At 49.2% G+C, this 15,000-nt stretch overlaps 1 protein-coding gene and 1 long non-coding RNA gene across 2 annotated transcripts in view; both read right to left on the reverse strand.

The window, feature by feature from the left end:
* Positions 1-6,243: 6,243 nt before the first annotated feature.
* On the reverse strand, positions 6,244-13,594 carry nrip1b (nuclear receptor interacting protein 1b). Its single transcript, XM_063202973.1, has one exon. The coding sequence runs from the start codon at positions 13,231-13,233 to the stop codon at positions 8,746-8,748; it is 4,488 nt and encodes a 1,495-aa protein (XP_063059043.1). The 5' UTR covers positions 13,234-13,594; the 3' UTR covers positions 6,244-8,745.
* Positions 13,595-13,690: 96 nt separating this feature from the next.
* Positions 13,691-15,000, reverse strand: part of LOC134452005 (uncharacterized) — a 57,342-nt gene continuing 56,032 nt past the window's right edge. Inside the window, exon 3 of the long non-coding RNA XR_010035329.1 lies at positions 13,691-13,962. This is a non-coding gene — a long non-coding RNA (uncharacterized LOC134452005). The remainder of the gene's footprint in view (positions 13,963-15,000) is intronic.

A 15,000-nucleotide genomic window follows, 5' to 3' on the forward strand; every position in this document is an offset into this window, starting at 1 on the left:
CACTCTACACACACTCTACACACACACACACACACACACACACACACACACACACACACACACACACACGCTACACAACACACTATACACACACACACACACACACACACACACACACACACACACACACACACACACACACGCTACACAACACACTATACACACACAATACACACTACACACACACTGCTCGCCAGCTACCCCAGAAAGGACCCATCTCTGCAACAGAGCTCATGACTGCTGATGCTCAGGCTCTGGGGCTGGAGTAGTGCTGATGTAAGCAGGCCAGCGCTAGATCTTACAGCTTTCATAATGCTGTTATGGTGAACCGTACTGGGGCATTTAGCAATAACTAAACCCTTATACTGTATGTAGCCTTATTTGCTGTAGTGTATGCGGATGTTGTGAGTGAGCGAAAGTGCATCCCCTTTAGTTCTGTGATTTTTTGGTTTTTTTTTTCAAATGCAAAAAAAGCTACTGCAGTGTTTAGTGCAGAATTGCTATCGAAGATAAATGGCGAATCCCCTCCAAAATGGCAGTTGTTTAAAATGTACTTATTATATGCGGCTGTAATTTGTCTTCATTTCTGTGTCCTCAGCAGGTTTTGTACAGAAATGCTCCGCCACATGTGGAGGCACTTATCACCTAACAAACCCGTATCAAGCTATGCAATCTCCAGCGATCAAATCATTATGTTCCTGCAGTTCCACCGAAAGAAAAAAAAATATCAAGGCTCTGTTAAAATTACAGCCATGGTATGACTTTATCTTCAAGGAGCACACACACGTAATGGTACAATGCATCCAGTCTGTGTGGAAAAGAGACCCTGTGGTTGGCCTTAGGTAAGAAGCCATATGGTTCCAGCAGGGCACTGTGTTCCCCAAATGTAGGCTATTGTGCCCCCTATATGGGAGGTTTTATGCCCATGGCAACAGGGTAGCACAGGGTTTCCCAAACTGTGGTGCGTGCACCCCTGGGGGTGCGCGGCCTGTCACCAGGGGGTGCGCGAGCTGAATAGAGCAATGGTGGATATGTGTGTTTTTTTTATCCAGCATTAATGAACGTTGGGTAGTTTTAATTGTTTGCGCGAACCACATTGAAATGTGAAAGGGGGTGCGCGGGGAAAAATGTTTTGGAACCGCTGGGGTAGCAAATCTCCTGTGTTCCACTTCCACAGTTCTAGGGACCTACAATCCCATGGGCCTTAGTTCACCAGAGATGGTCTCCGTTGGTTCTTTTAAACATTCTGGCAAAATTTTCTCCCAATGCTGCAGACACACACACACCACAACAGGCACAAAAATATCTAGATCTCTACGGCCTTTATATTCCCCAGGTCTGACACACACACTGTGAACCTAGGACTTTTGGGAATACAGCACTATGGCAACCCAGTGTCATGGGAACATGGGTGCTGTCAACTACTGCACAAATCAATGGGGCCCAGAGATTCACAGCGGCCCAAAGAGCACTATGGTGCAGTTGGGGTGAGGGCCCAAAACGATCTTATTCAGACTCTATGGAATGTTGTGTGTGTACTGTATGCACACTTTACTTCACCCTGTGCTTATGTACTTGTAGGTGTAAGATTGTAACTCACTTTGGTTCAAAAGCATCTACAAAAATGTAATGTAATTATGTAATTGTAAAATGTAATAATAATGTATTTTGTCAATTTCTTATGCACTGTATGAGTGATTCTACGATTCCCCTACGCTTTTGGCAAAAGCAAAATGTCAATTATCAGTATTTTTTTTCAACTAAATGACCTAGATGTTTACATAGTGTATATATTTAAGTTTCCAAACAAACAAATTGCCAAGCTTAATCTTAAATCATTTGATAAATACTATAATGAAAGCGAACATTTGCTTAATTATTTTGTCAACAGTGTTATGGACAAATACTATGTCATTTCAAACATATATAAAAATACTACAGAGTTGAAACAATATATGTTTGAAAGTGCTCATGTCCCTTAGCAGTAATGTTGTCATTAATCTGTGCAACTGATATAGAAAATGTGATTGTTGAGCTTCATAAGTAGGATTTTACGAGTCACTGTGATACAGACTGACACAGTTTTCATCATAAATCCCTGTAACGTCTGATTTGAATATAGGATTTTTCCAACACATAAGGGATCAATAGCGCAAAAACACTTTCAAAACAGTCAACCGTGTTACTCAACTGTGTTACGGTCAACAGTGCAGGGGAACAAGTCGGCACTTTTTTAGGAGAAAAAACAGAGCAGACAAACCCATCTCCCTAGAACACAAATTATTTTGTTTGTTTGTCTGTCAATATGGATATAAATTGGCAAAAACATACTCCTCCTCAACTGTCATCAGTGTTGCCAGATTGGGCTGGTTCCCGCCCAATTGGGCTGCTTAGGATGGCCGTGTGCGGGTAAAAATGGCATCTATCAGAAAAACCTGCCCACTGCCATATAAATCAATAGAATTGGGCGGGTTTTTAGGGCGGATTTTGAACATTTGGGCTGGAAATCATCAGCCTCATCTGGCAACCCTGACTGTCATACTTAATTGTAACACCATTGACGGTAACACCGTTGACATTTCAGCCATTTTTATGGTGTTGTGCTAACTGAGGACCTCAGAAGTTCCACCACAACACCTTAATCAATTCATGTATCTGTATGCTTTATCTGTGTTTTTCTACATGTGATTTCTAATTCAGATTCTTATGAATATGTTGATAACACAGTTGACAGGCAATTTTCCCGCTATGAGAACATGAAAAAGAATGGATTAAATTATGGAAGGATGGAGCTAAAAAATTACCAAAAAGTCTTCCCTTATCCTGCCAAAGAGGTTATGACATCACGTGATGTTATTCGTATGGCCTAAGACCAAACCATTACTGATTTATGGAGGAGGTTTCAGACCGTGACACGGTTAACACAGTTTTCGTGGACACACACAAAATGGCAAATTTCATGTATAATGGAAAGGACAGTGGTCTCTCTGACAGTTTTGTCATATTGTGATGATTACTGTGAATCAACATTTGCAATCGTCTTGGGCAAAACAAGTTTCTTTACATGCTAATATGAAGACTGAATCTGACATTTGGAAAACAGGACGGCATGAAAACGCCCAAAACCAGTATTAAATATTCATTCTTGCTGAGGGAAATAATGCCATGTCTACACTTTCTGTATTATATGAAAGATAAATGTTTTCTAATGTCCAAAATATCATTGGATGCAGTTAATAGTTAGTGGAATTGCCAAATAAAATCCACGGACTTAAAAGTGTAGCCGAATTAGAGAATCACTCATATATGTTTTAGTTTAAACTGCACATTGGAGACTGGTCAAACGCAATTATAGAATGCAATGTATAGCATAGCGTAGCATACAATATAGGACCCTGAGGAAACAGGTACTCCCAGGTGACCTAAAAAAAAGCCATCCTGCCTTCCTGGCTGTTAACTTTGGGTTCACAGTGTACTCTTGCCTGTTAAACAGGCTTACCCCAAATCCCTACCCTGAGTTGGATGCCACTTGCGGAGTGTCAGCGTTTAAGCTACTGCTGCTGGAGTAGAGTGGCGGTGGTGGTGGTGGTGGGCTTTCCTCTGCATGGGAAGAAAACCGGGTCAAACGCTGGAGCTCGCTGGCATGTTGCCGTGTGCTTACATATTGATTTGCGGCTGCATAATTAAGCATAAAGCCCCCTCTTCCTCCTCCTCTTCCGACCCCCATCCCATCCATCCCATCCTTTGCCTTCCCTCACTCACTCACTCACTCAGGCTCTTGCTGCTTGCCTTCCTGCCAGCCGGCAAGCTATTTGATCTCGGGGTAGCTGAGTATGTATATATGCATGTAAGTCTCCCTTTCAGGAGGGATACCTGCTGTGCATCCTCTTGGCAGCCTCTTGATAAGGCCATAGCAGGCACCCCCAGCTGGGTATCGCAGGCATACAGGCAGGAGAGGAGAGGATGAGGATGAGGAGAGGATGGGGGAGGAGAGGAGAGGAGAGGAGAAGAGAAGAGAAGAGAAGAGAAGAGAAGAGAAGAGAAGAGAAGAGAAGAGAAGAGAGGAGAGGAGAGAAGAGGAGAGGAGAGGAGAGGAGAGGAGAGGAGAGGAGAGGAGAGGAGAGGAGAAAGGAGGAGAGGAGAGGAGAGGATGGGGGAAGAGAGGAAAGGAGATGGATAGTAAGGACAGGAGAGGAGGGCAGAGGAGAGGAGAGGAGGGCAGAGGAGAGGAGGCTAGAGGAGAGGAGAGGAGAGGAGAGGACCCGCGCTGCCTAAGCAGCTCAGCGACTTCACCTCCAAGCCATAAGTCCTTCACACATAGGCCTACTGACTTAATGGTTTTGCACAAAAACCCGTGTCAACAGGCCAGGTTTTCACAAGGTGGCTAAGTAAATTCAGAGGCTACTGCCGTTTAAGACGGTCAACCCAGATTGGAGGGAGTCTATACGCTGCTCATTGGCACACATGTTGGCATCTACACAGAGGCGGATTTTCCATTAGGCAAACCTGGGCAATTGCCTAGGGCCCCAAACAAATCTGACCTCCATGGGGGCCCCAACTGTCACATCAGTCATGGTAAACACACAAAAAGTAGGCTTGATCTTAACTTTTCACTCTCATGTAAAGTAATTGAAGATATAAATGAGACAAAGTGACAGTGAAATAGCCATATAATTACTTTTGAAATATACTTGTTTATATTTCGCCTAGGGCCAAAATGGCTAGATCAGCCACTGACTGTACAGTACGTAGTGTATGTATTCTTCCTCACTACCGCTCCTTATGAACTTATGAGGTGGGGGAGGGCAAGATGATGCAGCAATCAGCACATATCCTAAAGGTTCTCAAAAGTTCAAGATAGACCAGAAATGCAAAACAGACGAGTTTAAATTGGGCTTGAATGGTGGTCACAAGAGGTGGGCTGGTCCTACGTCCCTCATTGTGGAACAAGCTACCACCTGCATCAAGAATACTGAAGTCATTTAAGAAGCCTGTGAAGAATGCTTCCCTTCGTTACAAAACAAACTCTCCTCTTACCGACACCTTCTTGGACCCTGGCTACACTTGTGATTCATTCGCCCTCTTACTCTGTATTCCTCTACACATCTAAAGGTGTCCTCACACACCAAAATGTCCTTTTTGGAAGCCGCTTTGCATTTCAAGGTGCACTGTGTAAGATTGCGGCCAGAGTAGATATTGCAACTATGCTGCTCATTGAAACTGAGCTGCCTGTTGACAAATTTGATCTTTTCATGAATATGTACTAAGTAATAAACTAACATTTACTGGTATAACCAAAAGAGAGTATTTTTTGCAGCTAACTATGTCTATATTGAAATTCAAAAAGATGGACAATGGAGAAGATCCCCCTTTTCATGTATGAAAAGTGAAATTTTCCCAGTCACGATGAATACTTAGAATTTGATGGTGGAGTAAGCATTAATGAAAAGGCTGGCCTAATATTTGTGAATGGGCATGAATTCTAGAATAATGTGCACCTTTAAGGGAACACAATGCACTGTACAGTATGTCCGATAGGCTACTGTACAATATGACAGAACACATCAGGGACAAATGTTGCTCTCTGGTAGTTTTCCATGTTTGTTCCTAATGAAGGACAGATACGTTTTCATCGGGTGAGCCTCTGCATGAGGAAGCAACAAAATACAGTAGGGCTGCACGATTATGGAAAAAAATCATAATCACGATTATTTTGGTCAAAATCGTAATCACGATTATTAATCACGATTATTGAATTTCACAGATTTTTTTTAAAAATTCTAACAAGATGAAATATAACCAAGAATGAATTATATACAGGATGAGCAAAATAAAATGAATTGTAATAATTATGTAAAGGCAATAGCATGAAACTTTTCTTTCTGGCCAGAAACACCAGCCTGTCAATATGTTCTGGCTTCAAGGACGTTCTCAACGGTAGGTCACGATTAAATCACGATTGAAATTTCGACTTCGATTTCACTAATTTATCACGATTATTTATTCGATAATTTTCGATTAATTGTGCAGCCCTAATATACAGTACATTACAATTTGACTTTTCATGACAGTTCATGACTGGGTGAACGGTATATAGGTTCACTAGATGTAGTGCAACTAAACGAAACTAAAATATGTACAATTAATTTGAAAATTGTTCATTGTTCTTCTAATGTACACCTGAATTAGTATACAAAACCACAATTAAAAACGACCAGTGCACAAAAGAATTTCATTCATCGTATTTTTTTTATTTAGGTTGTCAGTGCAAATAAACACCAAAAATGACATTAAAAAAGAAACAGTATTTCTGGTTGTCTCATTCAAATTAAAAAGGTTACTTTGCAAACTGAAGTTAAGTATTTGATGCACAGTGCAGGCCACCCTAAGTTTCAGACTGAGGAGTGACTTAAATGAAAAATGCAAAATGGTAACAGAGTACTCCATTTTCTCAAAACAAAATACACGCGCGCACACACACACACACGCACGCATGCACACACACATGCGTGCACACACCCACGCACAAATAAAAGATGATAACGTCACATTTGTCATCACAAGTAATTTGAACGTCAAATGATTGTATCAAACAGACCGTTGCTGTACTGTACTGTACTGTATTTCATATTTTTCTCGTTAAATAACAACCTGCCCACGATAAAACATTAATTTAATTTTTTTTTGTTTAAACTTCAAGACCCAGTGGCCCAGTCCTAGTACTGATAGACAGGTCCTTTCCATGCAGTGGCAGCATGCAACAGGCATCAGTGGAGAGAGAGCAAGTGGACATAACAAGACGGCTTGCAAGAAGTAAGATTATCATCAGCTCACTCACGACACTGAAACATGCAAAAGAACAGAGGACATTCTCTGCCACGATATGTACATTATAGAACACGTGGTGTCTGCTTCACTGTACATCATAGGGCATTTTTAAAAACTAGGGCAATATTTTTTTTTATGTAACTTTGAACAATACAAAATAATTGTCTTTCGTAATGAAAGCACTATTTACAGAATATGTTAATTGTGTCAAACATGTTCAATGGTTTAAAGACATGGAGCTTCATGTACTGTATCATTTTTTTAAACATTTCAAAAGATCACTTTTTTTAAGACTGCATGAACATACCTGGATGAGGTTTATGTGCACAAACTCACATACAGTATACATACATGCACACACGGGGGTGTCCCTCACTTACAAACACACATGCATACGCACGCGGATACATACAGTACACCCACACACATGCACACGCACTCACAGAGACGCACCGTCAACCAATCAGCCAACCCACAAAAAAAGATTTACTTGATACCTTTAAGTAACCTTACAGCAGATATGCTTTGTTTTTCGATAGACTGAATGCCATCCAGGTTGAACGACAACATCTTCACGCATCTGATTGCCCAAGAACATCACCAGGGATACCAGGTGCCAAATCTGACCATCAAAAGTTACTTTTAGAGTATAAAAGCCTAAAGCATACAAGCTGCTTTATATTTTAGACAAAGTACAAAACAAACCACTATTTCCTGTTTTTTGTTTTTTTTCATAACTGCTACAAGACGCTCATGCCTTTCGACTTCGTTAAACATTATTTATTAAACAGAACTTCTTATGAAAATGAAATGGTTATGATAAACCATGATGAACTACTACTGAACAACTATGTAATGACAGCAGGTGAATGTCACATGCTCCTCTGTCTATGCTACAGTTGTGGATCTCTCAACAGGGGTGCGTTTCTCGAAACCGTAGTTGCTAACTATGTTAGTTACTTTGTTGTTTGCAATGCAATTTCCCATTGGCAACTACCAAAGTTGCTAACAGGCTAACAACTACGCGTTCAAGAAATGCACCCCAGATTACTGTTGGTGCGATGGGATTACAGGGTTACGTATGTAGGGTTCACTTGGCTGCGTTGGACAGGAATCCAATGCCAAAATTGATTCCACTGAGATTATCATAGTCCTGATTCTGTATTGTGTGTTGCACTGATTTTTTTTTATTGTCCGTCCTTGAGTTACCATCTCGCTAATGCCACATATAATACATATTTGTTGTTGCTGTAGTGTTGTGCTTCACGTTGCAGTATATCTTCAAATTTCCCTTACTTGTAGTAAAAAGCTGGAATGCCCCTGATTGTGATATAAACCATTATGAAAGTGGATGCAGTAGAAATATTTCCTGAATTGACAATATGATCCAATGGCGTGTTGCCCTTTCATACAGCTCACAGCGTAGGATGGAGAAGGCGAGTTTTCAGAAGAGCAGTGAAGTGTAACAAAGTAGAATATCAGGAGGAGACACAATCAAATTTGACTGTGATGACCTTGAATACATGAAAAGTGTATTTGGGTGGCCAGCTGAGGATTAATAAAAAAAAAACATTATCTAATACAATTTGGTACTCAGACCGTCATCATGAAACAGCATGCTGAACTCTGAACAGTGAATTACAAAAAATGCTTTGAAAGTGAACTGAATTGTTTGGATTTGGCTGTATTGGTCATAGTACTATGTAACTTTGGATAGTCCGTAAAACAAAGAGAGAGAGAGAGAAAGAAAAAGAAGAGCAGAAAGAAAATAAAGAGATAAATAAAAAAAGGAATGAACTGGGTGTAAGCCTTTTCAAAAAATTAAAAAAAAAAATGTTTGCAGCCAGTGGCAGTCCATGTTTTCCATCAAGCTCAAAAATGAATCGAGTCTGTTGAGCATGTGAAGGTGGGGAGCTTCTACTGCGAGGTGCTCAGTCTGTGCCCATGATGTCCGTATTCGTATTCGGCGAGCTCGCGACTGTCGTGCTGCTGCTGCTGCTCCTCGTCCGTCGCAGCCGGTTCCTCCTTCACCTTAATCTCACACTGGGTCGCCCGACTCTGACTCGGACTCGGACTCGGACTCGGACTCTGCTGCTGACCCCTGACCTGTCTCCTCAGCTCCCCTTTCCCCTGCTGCAGCATGTAGTAGAGGATGGGGTTGGCCCGCGTCAGCCGCGGAGACTCGGGACTGCCGGGACCTTGCTCCTGCTCCTCCTCCTCCTGATGCTCCTCCTCCTCCTCCTCCTCCTGTTCCTCCCGCCTCAGAGTCTCCTGTCTTTCCTCTTCCTCCTCGTCCTCCTCCAGCTGCACCTCCACCTCCTCTTTCTTCACGGCCTTTGGGCTCGTCGCCTGAGCAGTGTTGCTGCTGTTGCTTGGCGGCGATTCGTGGAAACCGTTGCCACTGACTGGCCAATGGGCAGAGGTGGGGGCGGGGGCTGCAGGGCCAGGGGCGGGGCTCGGAGACGGAGGTTGCCACGGTAGCTCTGAGAGTTTATTGTGGTGGTGGTGGTGGTGGTAGGGAGCCGAGTGCAGCAGGTTGCCGTTGGCCTTGGCGTGTGTTGGGGGTGGGGGTGGAGGTTGGGGTGGCACCAGGCCGGAACCGCGGGAGACTCCCCTGTCCTGAGACAGCCCCCTCAGGCAGTTGTCGGACAGCAGCAGCTGCTTGAGCACGTTGAAGCCTTGGTGGTCTCGTGAGAAGGATTTGTTGCCGAGGCCGAGGCCGACGGGGCTTCTGGCCGGAGACACCTCCGCCTTGGGGCTCAGCAGCAGCCTGGAGCCGTTCAGCGGCTCGTACGGTTCGACGACGGGTCTCGCGCAGAGCTCGCTAGTTAGCTGCTCCGCTAGCTCCAGACACAGTCTCCTCCTCTTTGGGCTGGGCCCGCCACGACTGCCGCCGTCCTGATTCTCTTCCTTCACAGCGTTGGAGTTGGAGTTGTTGTGGGCGTGTGTGGGTGTGGGTGTGAGGATGGTGGGTATCGTGGGCGTGCCGGGGTTGTAGGTGCTGGTCTGCTGCTTCAGCAGCTGGCTGAGGAGGCCGTACTTGGACACGATGTCCGCAGGACACGGCTCCGGCTCCGGCTTCACCTCCTCCTGGTGCCGCTCGGGGACCGGCGACTCGTACCTCTCGCACTTGCCACGGCGGTGACTGTTGTGGTTGTAGTTGTAGTTGTAGTTGTAGTGTGCCCTCTCGAGTTCGCCATCGGAGGGACCTGAGAGATGGCTTTCTTCTTCTTCTTCTTCTTCTTCTTCCGGCTCGCTTTTGATTTTGATGTCGGCGATCAGCGACGGGCCGTTGGAGCCGTTATATGAGCGGATATCGGGGCTGCGGGGGGAGTAGGAGCGCTTCCCTACGCTCGTCGCTCGTGACATCTGTATTGGCGGCTGTGGGGGTGGCTGCTGCTGCTGCTGCTGCTGCTGCTGATGCAGCTGCTGTGCTTGCCGTAGCACGTCTGTGCTCCTCATCTCGCCGGGCTTCTCCGCGTGGTGCGGCGCAGAGCCCAGCAGCAGCTGCAGCACGGTGCGCCTCTCCAGCAGGCTCTCGATCTGCGACGTGGCCGACATGGCGGAGGAGGCCGCCACCGCTGCTGCTGCAGGCGACGACGAGGACGACGAGGACAGCTCTCTCCTGCGCGGCGTGAAACTGCCGAAGGGCAGCGAGAGGGGGAGGGGCTCCAGGGCTGGGCTGCCGTTGTTGTTCCGCTGCTGCTGGGCGACGGGGCGGTTCAGGCGCTCCAGCAGAGTGGAGGCGGGCCGGTCCAGGGCCAGTCCGGGCCCGGGGCTCGGGCGCTTGCTATTGGCCCGCAGGTTCAGCGGCAGCGGAGGAGAAGGGGACACATTGTTGGCCTGGCCGCACTGCGCCAGGTTTTGCAGGAGCTTACTGGCACTGAAACCAGGCTCTGTCGCCGCTGCGTTCACTGGGGCCGCCTTGTTGTCATTCGGGTACGACGGCTTAGTAGACTTGCACAGGTCCAGGGGACTGGACTGCATCTGCGGAGAGGGAGAGTGGAAGGAGGAGTACGGAGACGGACTGCCGTTTTTATTCTCTTCGCTGCGGCGTGAGAAGCCGGTCATGGCCCGAGCGACCTGGCAGTTGACCGGGCTCTGCAACCTGCTGCTGCTGCTGGCCTCGTATGGCTCACCAATCAGTTTAAGTGGGTCCGCGGACACCCTGCCACTGCCACTGCCGCTATTGCAGCTCAGCGTTGCGTCACGCAGCAAATCTGGATTATCTCTGATTTTGTTTACCTTCTCAGAGTTTCTGCGGTCCAACAGTAGCTGCATGAGGGTGACCTTATGATGGGATTTTCTGTCTGGACTCGTCATCGTCGCGGAGACCTTTGGGCCCGCAGCCTCTGGCTTCCATTTGTTTATCAGAGTCTCTGTGAGCTTATCCAGCGAGCAGGAGGACGAGGCGGTGGACGAGGCGGCCAGTGCTGACTCGTGGCTGCTGGCGACTCTGGTGGTTCGCATGGAGAGGTCCATGGGGGAGCAACTGGAGTAGTAGCTGTCTGCGTCGCTGCTCGATTTGGCTGGGCTGCTGTAGCGCTCTGCCACCTGTTGGATGTCCAGAGACAGAGAAGGTGCACGGCTGGGAGGAAGAGGAAGAGGAAGAGGAGGAGGAGGAGGGACACTCTCCGTCTTTACCACCACCACCTGGTGTTTCTCTTCCACCTCCTCCTCCCCCCCGTCCTCCTCATCTTCTTCCTCCTCCTCTTCCTCTAACTCCTCCTCCTCCTCCTCCTCCTCTTCGGTCTCCACGTGCCCGTTCTTGGTGAGCTGCTTCTGGGAGTTGTGGTTGTTGAGGAGCAGCAGTAGCAGGCTGCTGCAGTTCTGCGGGGGCCTGGAGGAGCCGAGCCTGGAGTCCAAGTGGCGCCTCTCCCTCGGGGGCTGCTGCTGCTGCTGATGCTGCTGCTGCTGCTGCTGCTGTGGTGGGCTGGCCAGGGGAGACATGCTGCTGCCACTGTGCCCACTGTGCATTGAGTTCACAGAGGGACTCCCTCGGCTCCCTGAGCCCACAGACCCGAGCCCCAGAGGCCCGAGAGGTAGTGGGGGTGGTGTCCGGTTCTGGTGCCCACCACCGTTCAGGGACCTCAGCATGTCAGGGCTGCCCACCATCCCCATCCGAGGAGACTCAGAGGAGACCCCGCCCAACACCACACCTCCGGCGCTGGGAGGGCGGCTGGAGGGCTGCGACTTCTGCGAGGCCATGGCCGCCAGCCTCTCGCTGGCCGACTGGCCGGCCAGTTGTGCTTTGAGCGCCTGCTCGCGGGAGTACTGCTGCAGGTGGGCCTCGCTGGAGAGCAGCAGGGCCAGCTGGCTGCAGGCCATGCTGGGCCGGGGCGAGGGCGTGGTGGGAGCCGGGCTGGAGCGCGTCTTCACCAGGTTAGCCACGGCCTTCAGCCTCTCGGCACACGACACCGAGGAGGAGGAGGAGGAGGAGGAGGAAGAGGATTCTGAGGAGCTTCCCCCTCCCCGCTGCTGCTGCTGTGGCGCCGTGGCTGCTGGACTCATGGCCATGCGACGCGGCGACTCTGAGGCGGCCATTTGCTCCTGGCTGGCTCGCCGGCTGTAAGGCACACTTGTGTTGTTGTGGTGAGTCGGGCCCTTTTGGCTCTTCCGCACCAGGCCTTTGAGGCGGCTGGAGGCTGTGCCGTAGTCCTGGAAGGCGTCGAGATTGTTGTGCCGTTGGTCCGGGGAGCTTGTGCCGCCATTCTGTGCTCCCCTTCCCTGTTGCTGCGGCTGCTGCTGCTGCTGCTGCTGCTGCTGCTGCTGCTGCTGCTGCTGCTGCTGTTGATGATGCTGCTTGGGGCTCTGGTGGGAGAGAGCCTGCGACAAGGCCACTCCCTGCAGCCTGGAGCTGAAGGTGGTGAGCAGGGACGCCAGCAGCGTGCTCTCCCCCAGCGAGGGGGAGCCATCCTGGCCAGGTCTCTGCAGCAGCTGGTCCCCTCCTCCTCCTCCTCCTCCACCCTGCTCGTTCAGGTGGAGGTGGGCCACTGCGGCAGGGGAGGAGGGCTGCATGAGGGCTCCTTTCCTCTGGCTGTCCCCATGCTGCTGTCCGGCGTCCACACCCACACCCCAGGCACCTGAGCGCAGCAGCCGGGCCTTCTTCAGGTTCTGGCTGGCACCGCCAGTGGGGCTGACCTTATCCCTCAGCCCAGCCTGGTGGCCGTGCTGGCTGGCCAATGGCGGCTGGGCTTGAGGGAGCGCGCCCGCCACAGGGTTGCTCCGCCGCTGCTCGTCATTGGCGGCTAGGCCGCCACCGCCGCCTCGGTCGGCCTCTGACCTCCGCGTTGCCGTGGCGTTGCCGGGCCCGCTGGCCACGGGATGCATCAGTAAACCCTCCAGATAGGTCAGAACAGCTGAATCCTGGTGCGTCTCAGGGCCAGTGTCCTCCCCATGAGTCATGTTCGACAGCAGTGCGCGGCGCCCCCCTGTGGTGCGGTGGTGGTAGTGGTGACTCGTGACTACCGGATGAGGTGCGGCCTGCTGAGGTGCGGAGGAGGAGGAGGGGGGAGGGGGACTGGCTCTGACATTAACCTCGGCTGTTGCACAATAGCCAACTGGGCTGGCTGCTGGCTTGGATTCTTCAGCTTGGCTAGATGGCTGGATGGTGGTGGCTGCGGGCCGGGTGGGCCGTCACACTGCTTGTTATCCTATCCACTATCAGATGCTTTTCAGATCGCCAGCGCCCAGCGTGGCAAAGGCCATCGCATTGCTCCGTCTGTCAGGCAGGCAGGCAGGGAGGGAGGGAGGGAGTTAGGAGTGGGAGTTGGGGGGTGGGTGGGTGGCAAGGGCAAGTCCCCCCTGTTGAGATGGCGACGATAAGCTGGCACACGGGGGATGGGGGGGGGGCTTTGGGCCTTTGGGGCTTTGGGAGATGAAGCTGGTTTACACAACCAGCCGGCGAGGAATCAAGCGGACTGCCGTGCCCACCACGATCTCCAGAGTCCCAGCCCCAGCTGAAGCATTCCACTGCCGGGTACGGGTACGGGTACGGGGACAGGAGAGGAGAGTGGAGTGGAGGGGGAGATGTTTGGGATGTCTGTCTGCCGATTGTTTCCCCGGGGGAGAGATTCTCCCAGTCCCAGTGTCGTCTTTCTGCCTCGCTGATCTCAAGGGGAGCCGCGGGGAGATCTGTTGTGGAGGGGGTGGAGAGAGAGAGAGGGAGAGAGGGGAGAGAAGAGAGGAAAACATGACATGAGTGTCAGTGTTTGTCACGGTGGCTCACACAACATCCATTTCAACACTCTGCCTATTGCTCTGACAAGCGAGGCGAAGAGCTCAGATGCAGACAGGCCTGTCATGAATCTATGCTACAAGCTTTAAGGGCTCTCCTCTCCTCTCTCAGGACTTGCCTTTTCTTGTTTTCGAGAAGCTCTCGCAAAATAAAACCCCCCCACACACATCTTGTCTGAGAACACTCTGTGTGTCTTATCATCTCTAACTCCCCCCAACTTATTCCCTCTAAAAGACGTGATAATCCATGCCTACACACAGTACATACACTACCCGGCCCTTCGATGTTGTCTTTCCTTCTTTTTATTCACTGCCTAACCTTAACCAACGCCTACAGACACCGCGTCTACCCTGTTTTCCTTTCACATCGTCTCTCATCTTGTATAATGGCTGTATTAAGTCTCTCTGGATAAAGGGCCCCGGCGAAATATAATGTAATGTAATGCCTTCTTTCAGACTCAGTCACTCATATATGCCGCCTACACAGTACACACACACACTCTCTCTCAGTCACCACCTGCTGAAGGGATTTAATGAGAAAACACTTTTCCACCCCCCTCAGGTACACCTTGTTTTGAGCTTGACTTTTGGAGAAATCAAAACAAATCAATGAATATGCCAAGGGGGAGTGGAAAAATAAGACAACTGGATTTTTTTTCCCCCTTCTCACTGCCGCAGCCCCTAATCCATAAACAGTCCCAGTGCAGAATGCAAACAACCTCTCCGACCCGACCCAGGCGGTCTGTGAGATATGTCTACAATCAGGCTTGCATTTGAAGAGCTGTTTTTGAGTGCTGTGAATCTAAATCCATATGCAGACTGCCTTTTCTGAGGATTACATCTGTGTGTGGTGTGCCCTGTGCACTGACTCCAACAGACAGACAGTTGCTTCCCTGATCTCTGAGGTGCATTTTAAAATCAGTAAACATGAGCAAA

Source organism: Engraulis encrasicolus, chromosome 7 (assembly GCF_034702125.1).
Source record: "Engraulis encrasicolus isolate BLACKSEA-1 chromosome 7, IST_EnEncr_1.0, whole genome shotgun sequence".
Lineage (NCBI taxonomy): Eukaryota > Metazoa > Chordata > Actinopteri > Clupeiformes > Engraulidae > Engraulis > Engraulis encrasicolus.

Bases quoted from the DNA above. Each gene is read 5' to 3' on its own strand.
- nrip1b (XM_063202973.1), bottom strand. From the start codon at position 13,233: ATGACTCATGGGGAGGACACTGGCCCTGAGACGCACCAGGATTCAGCT.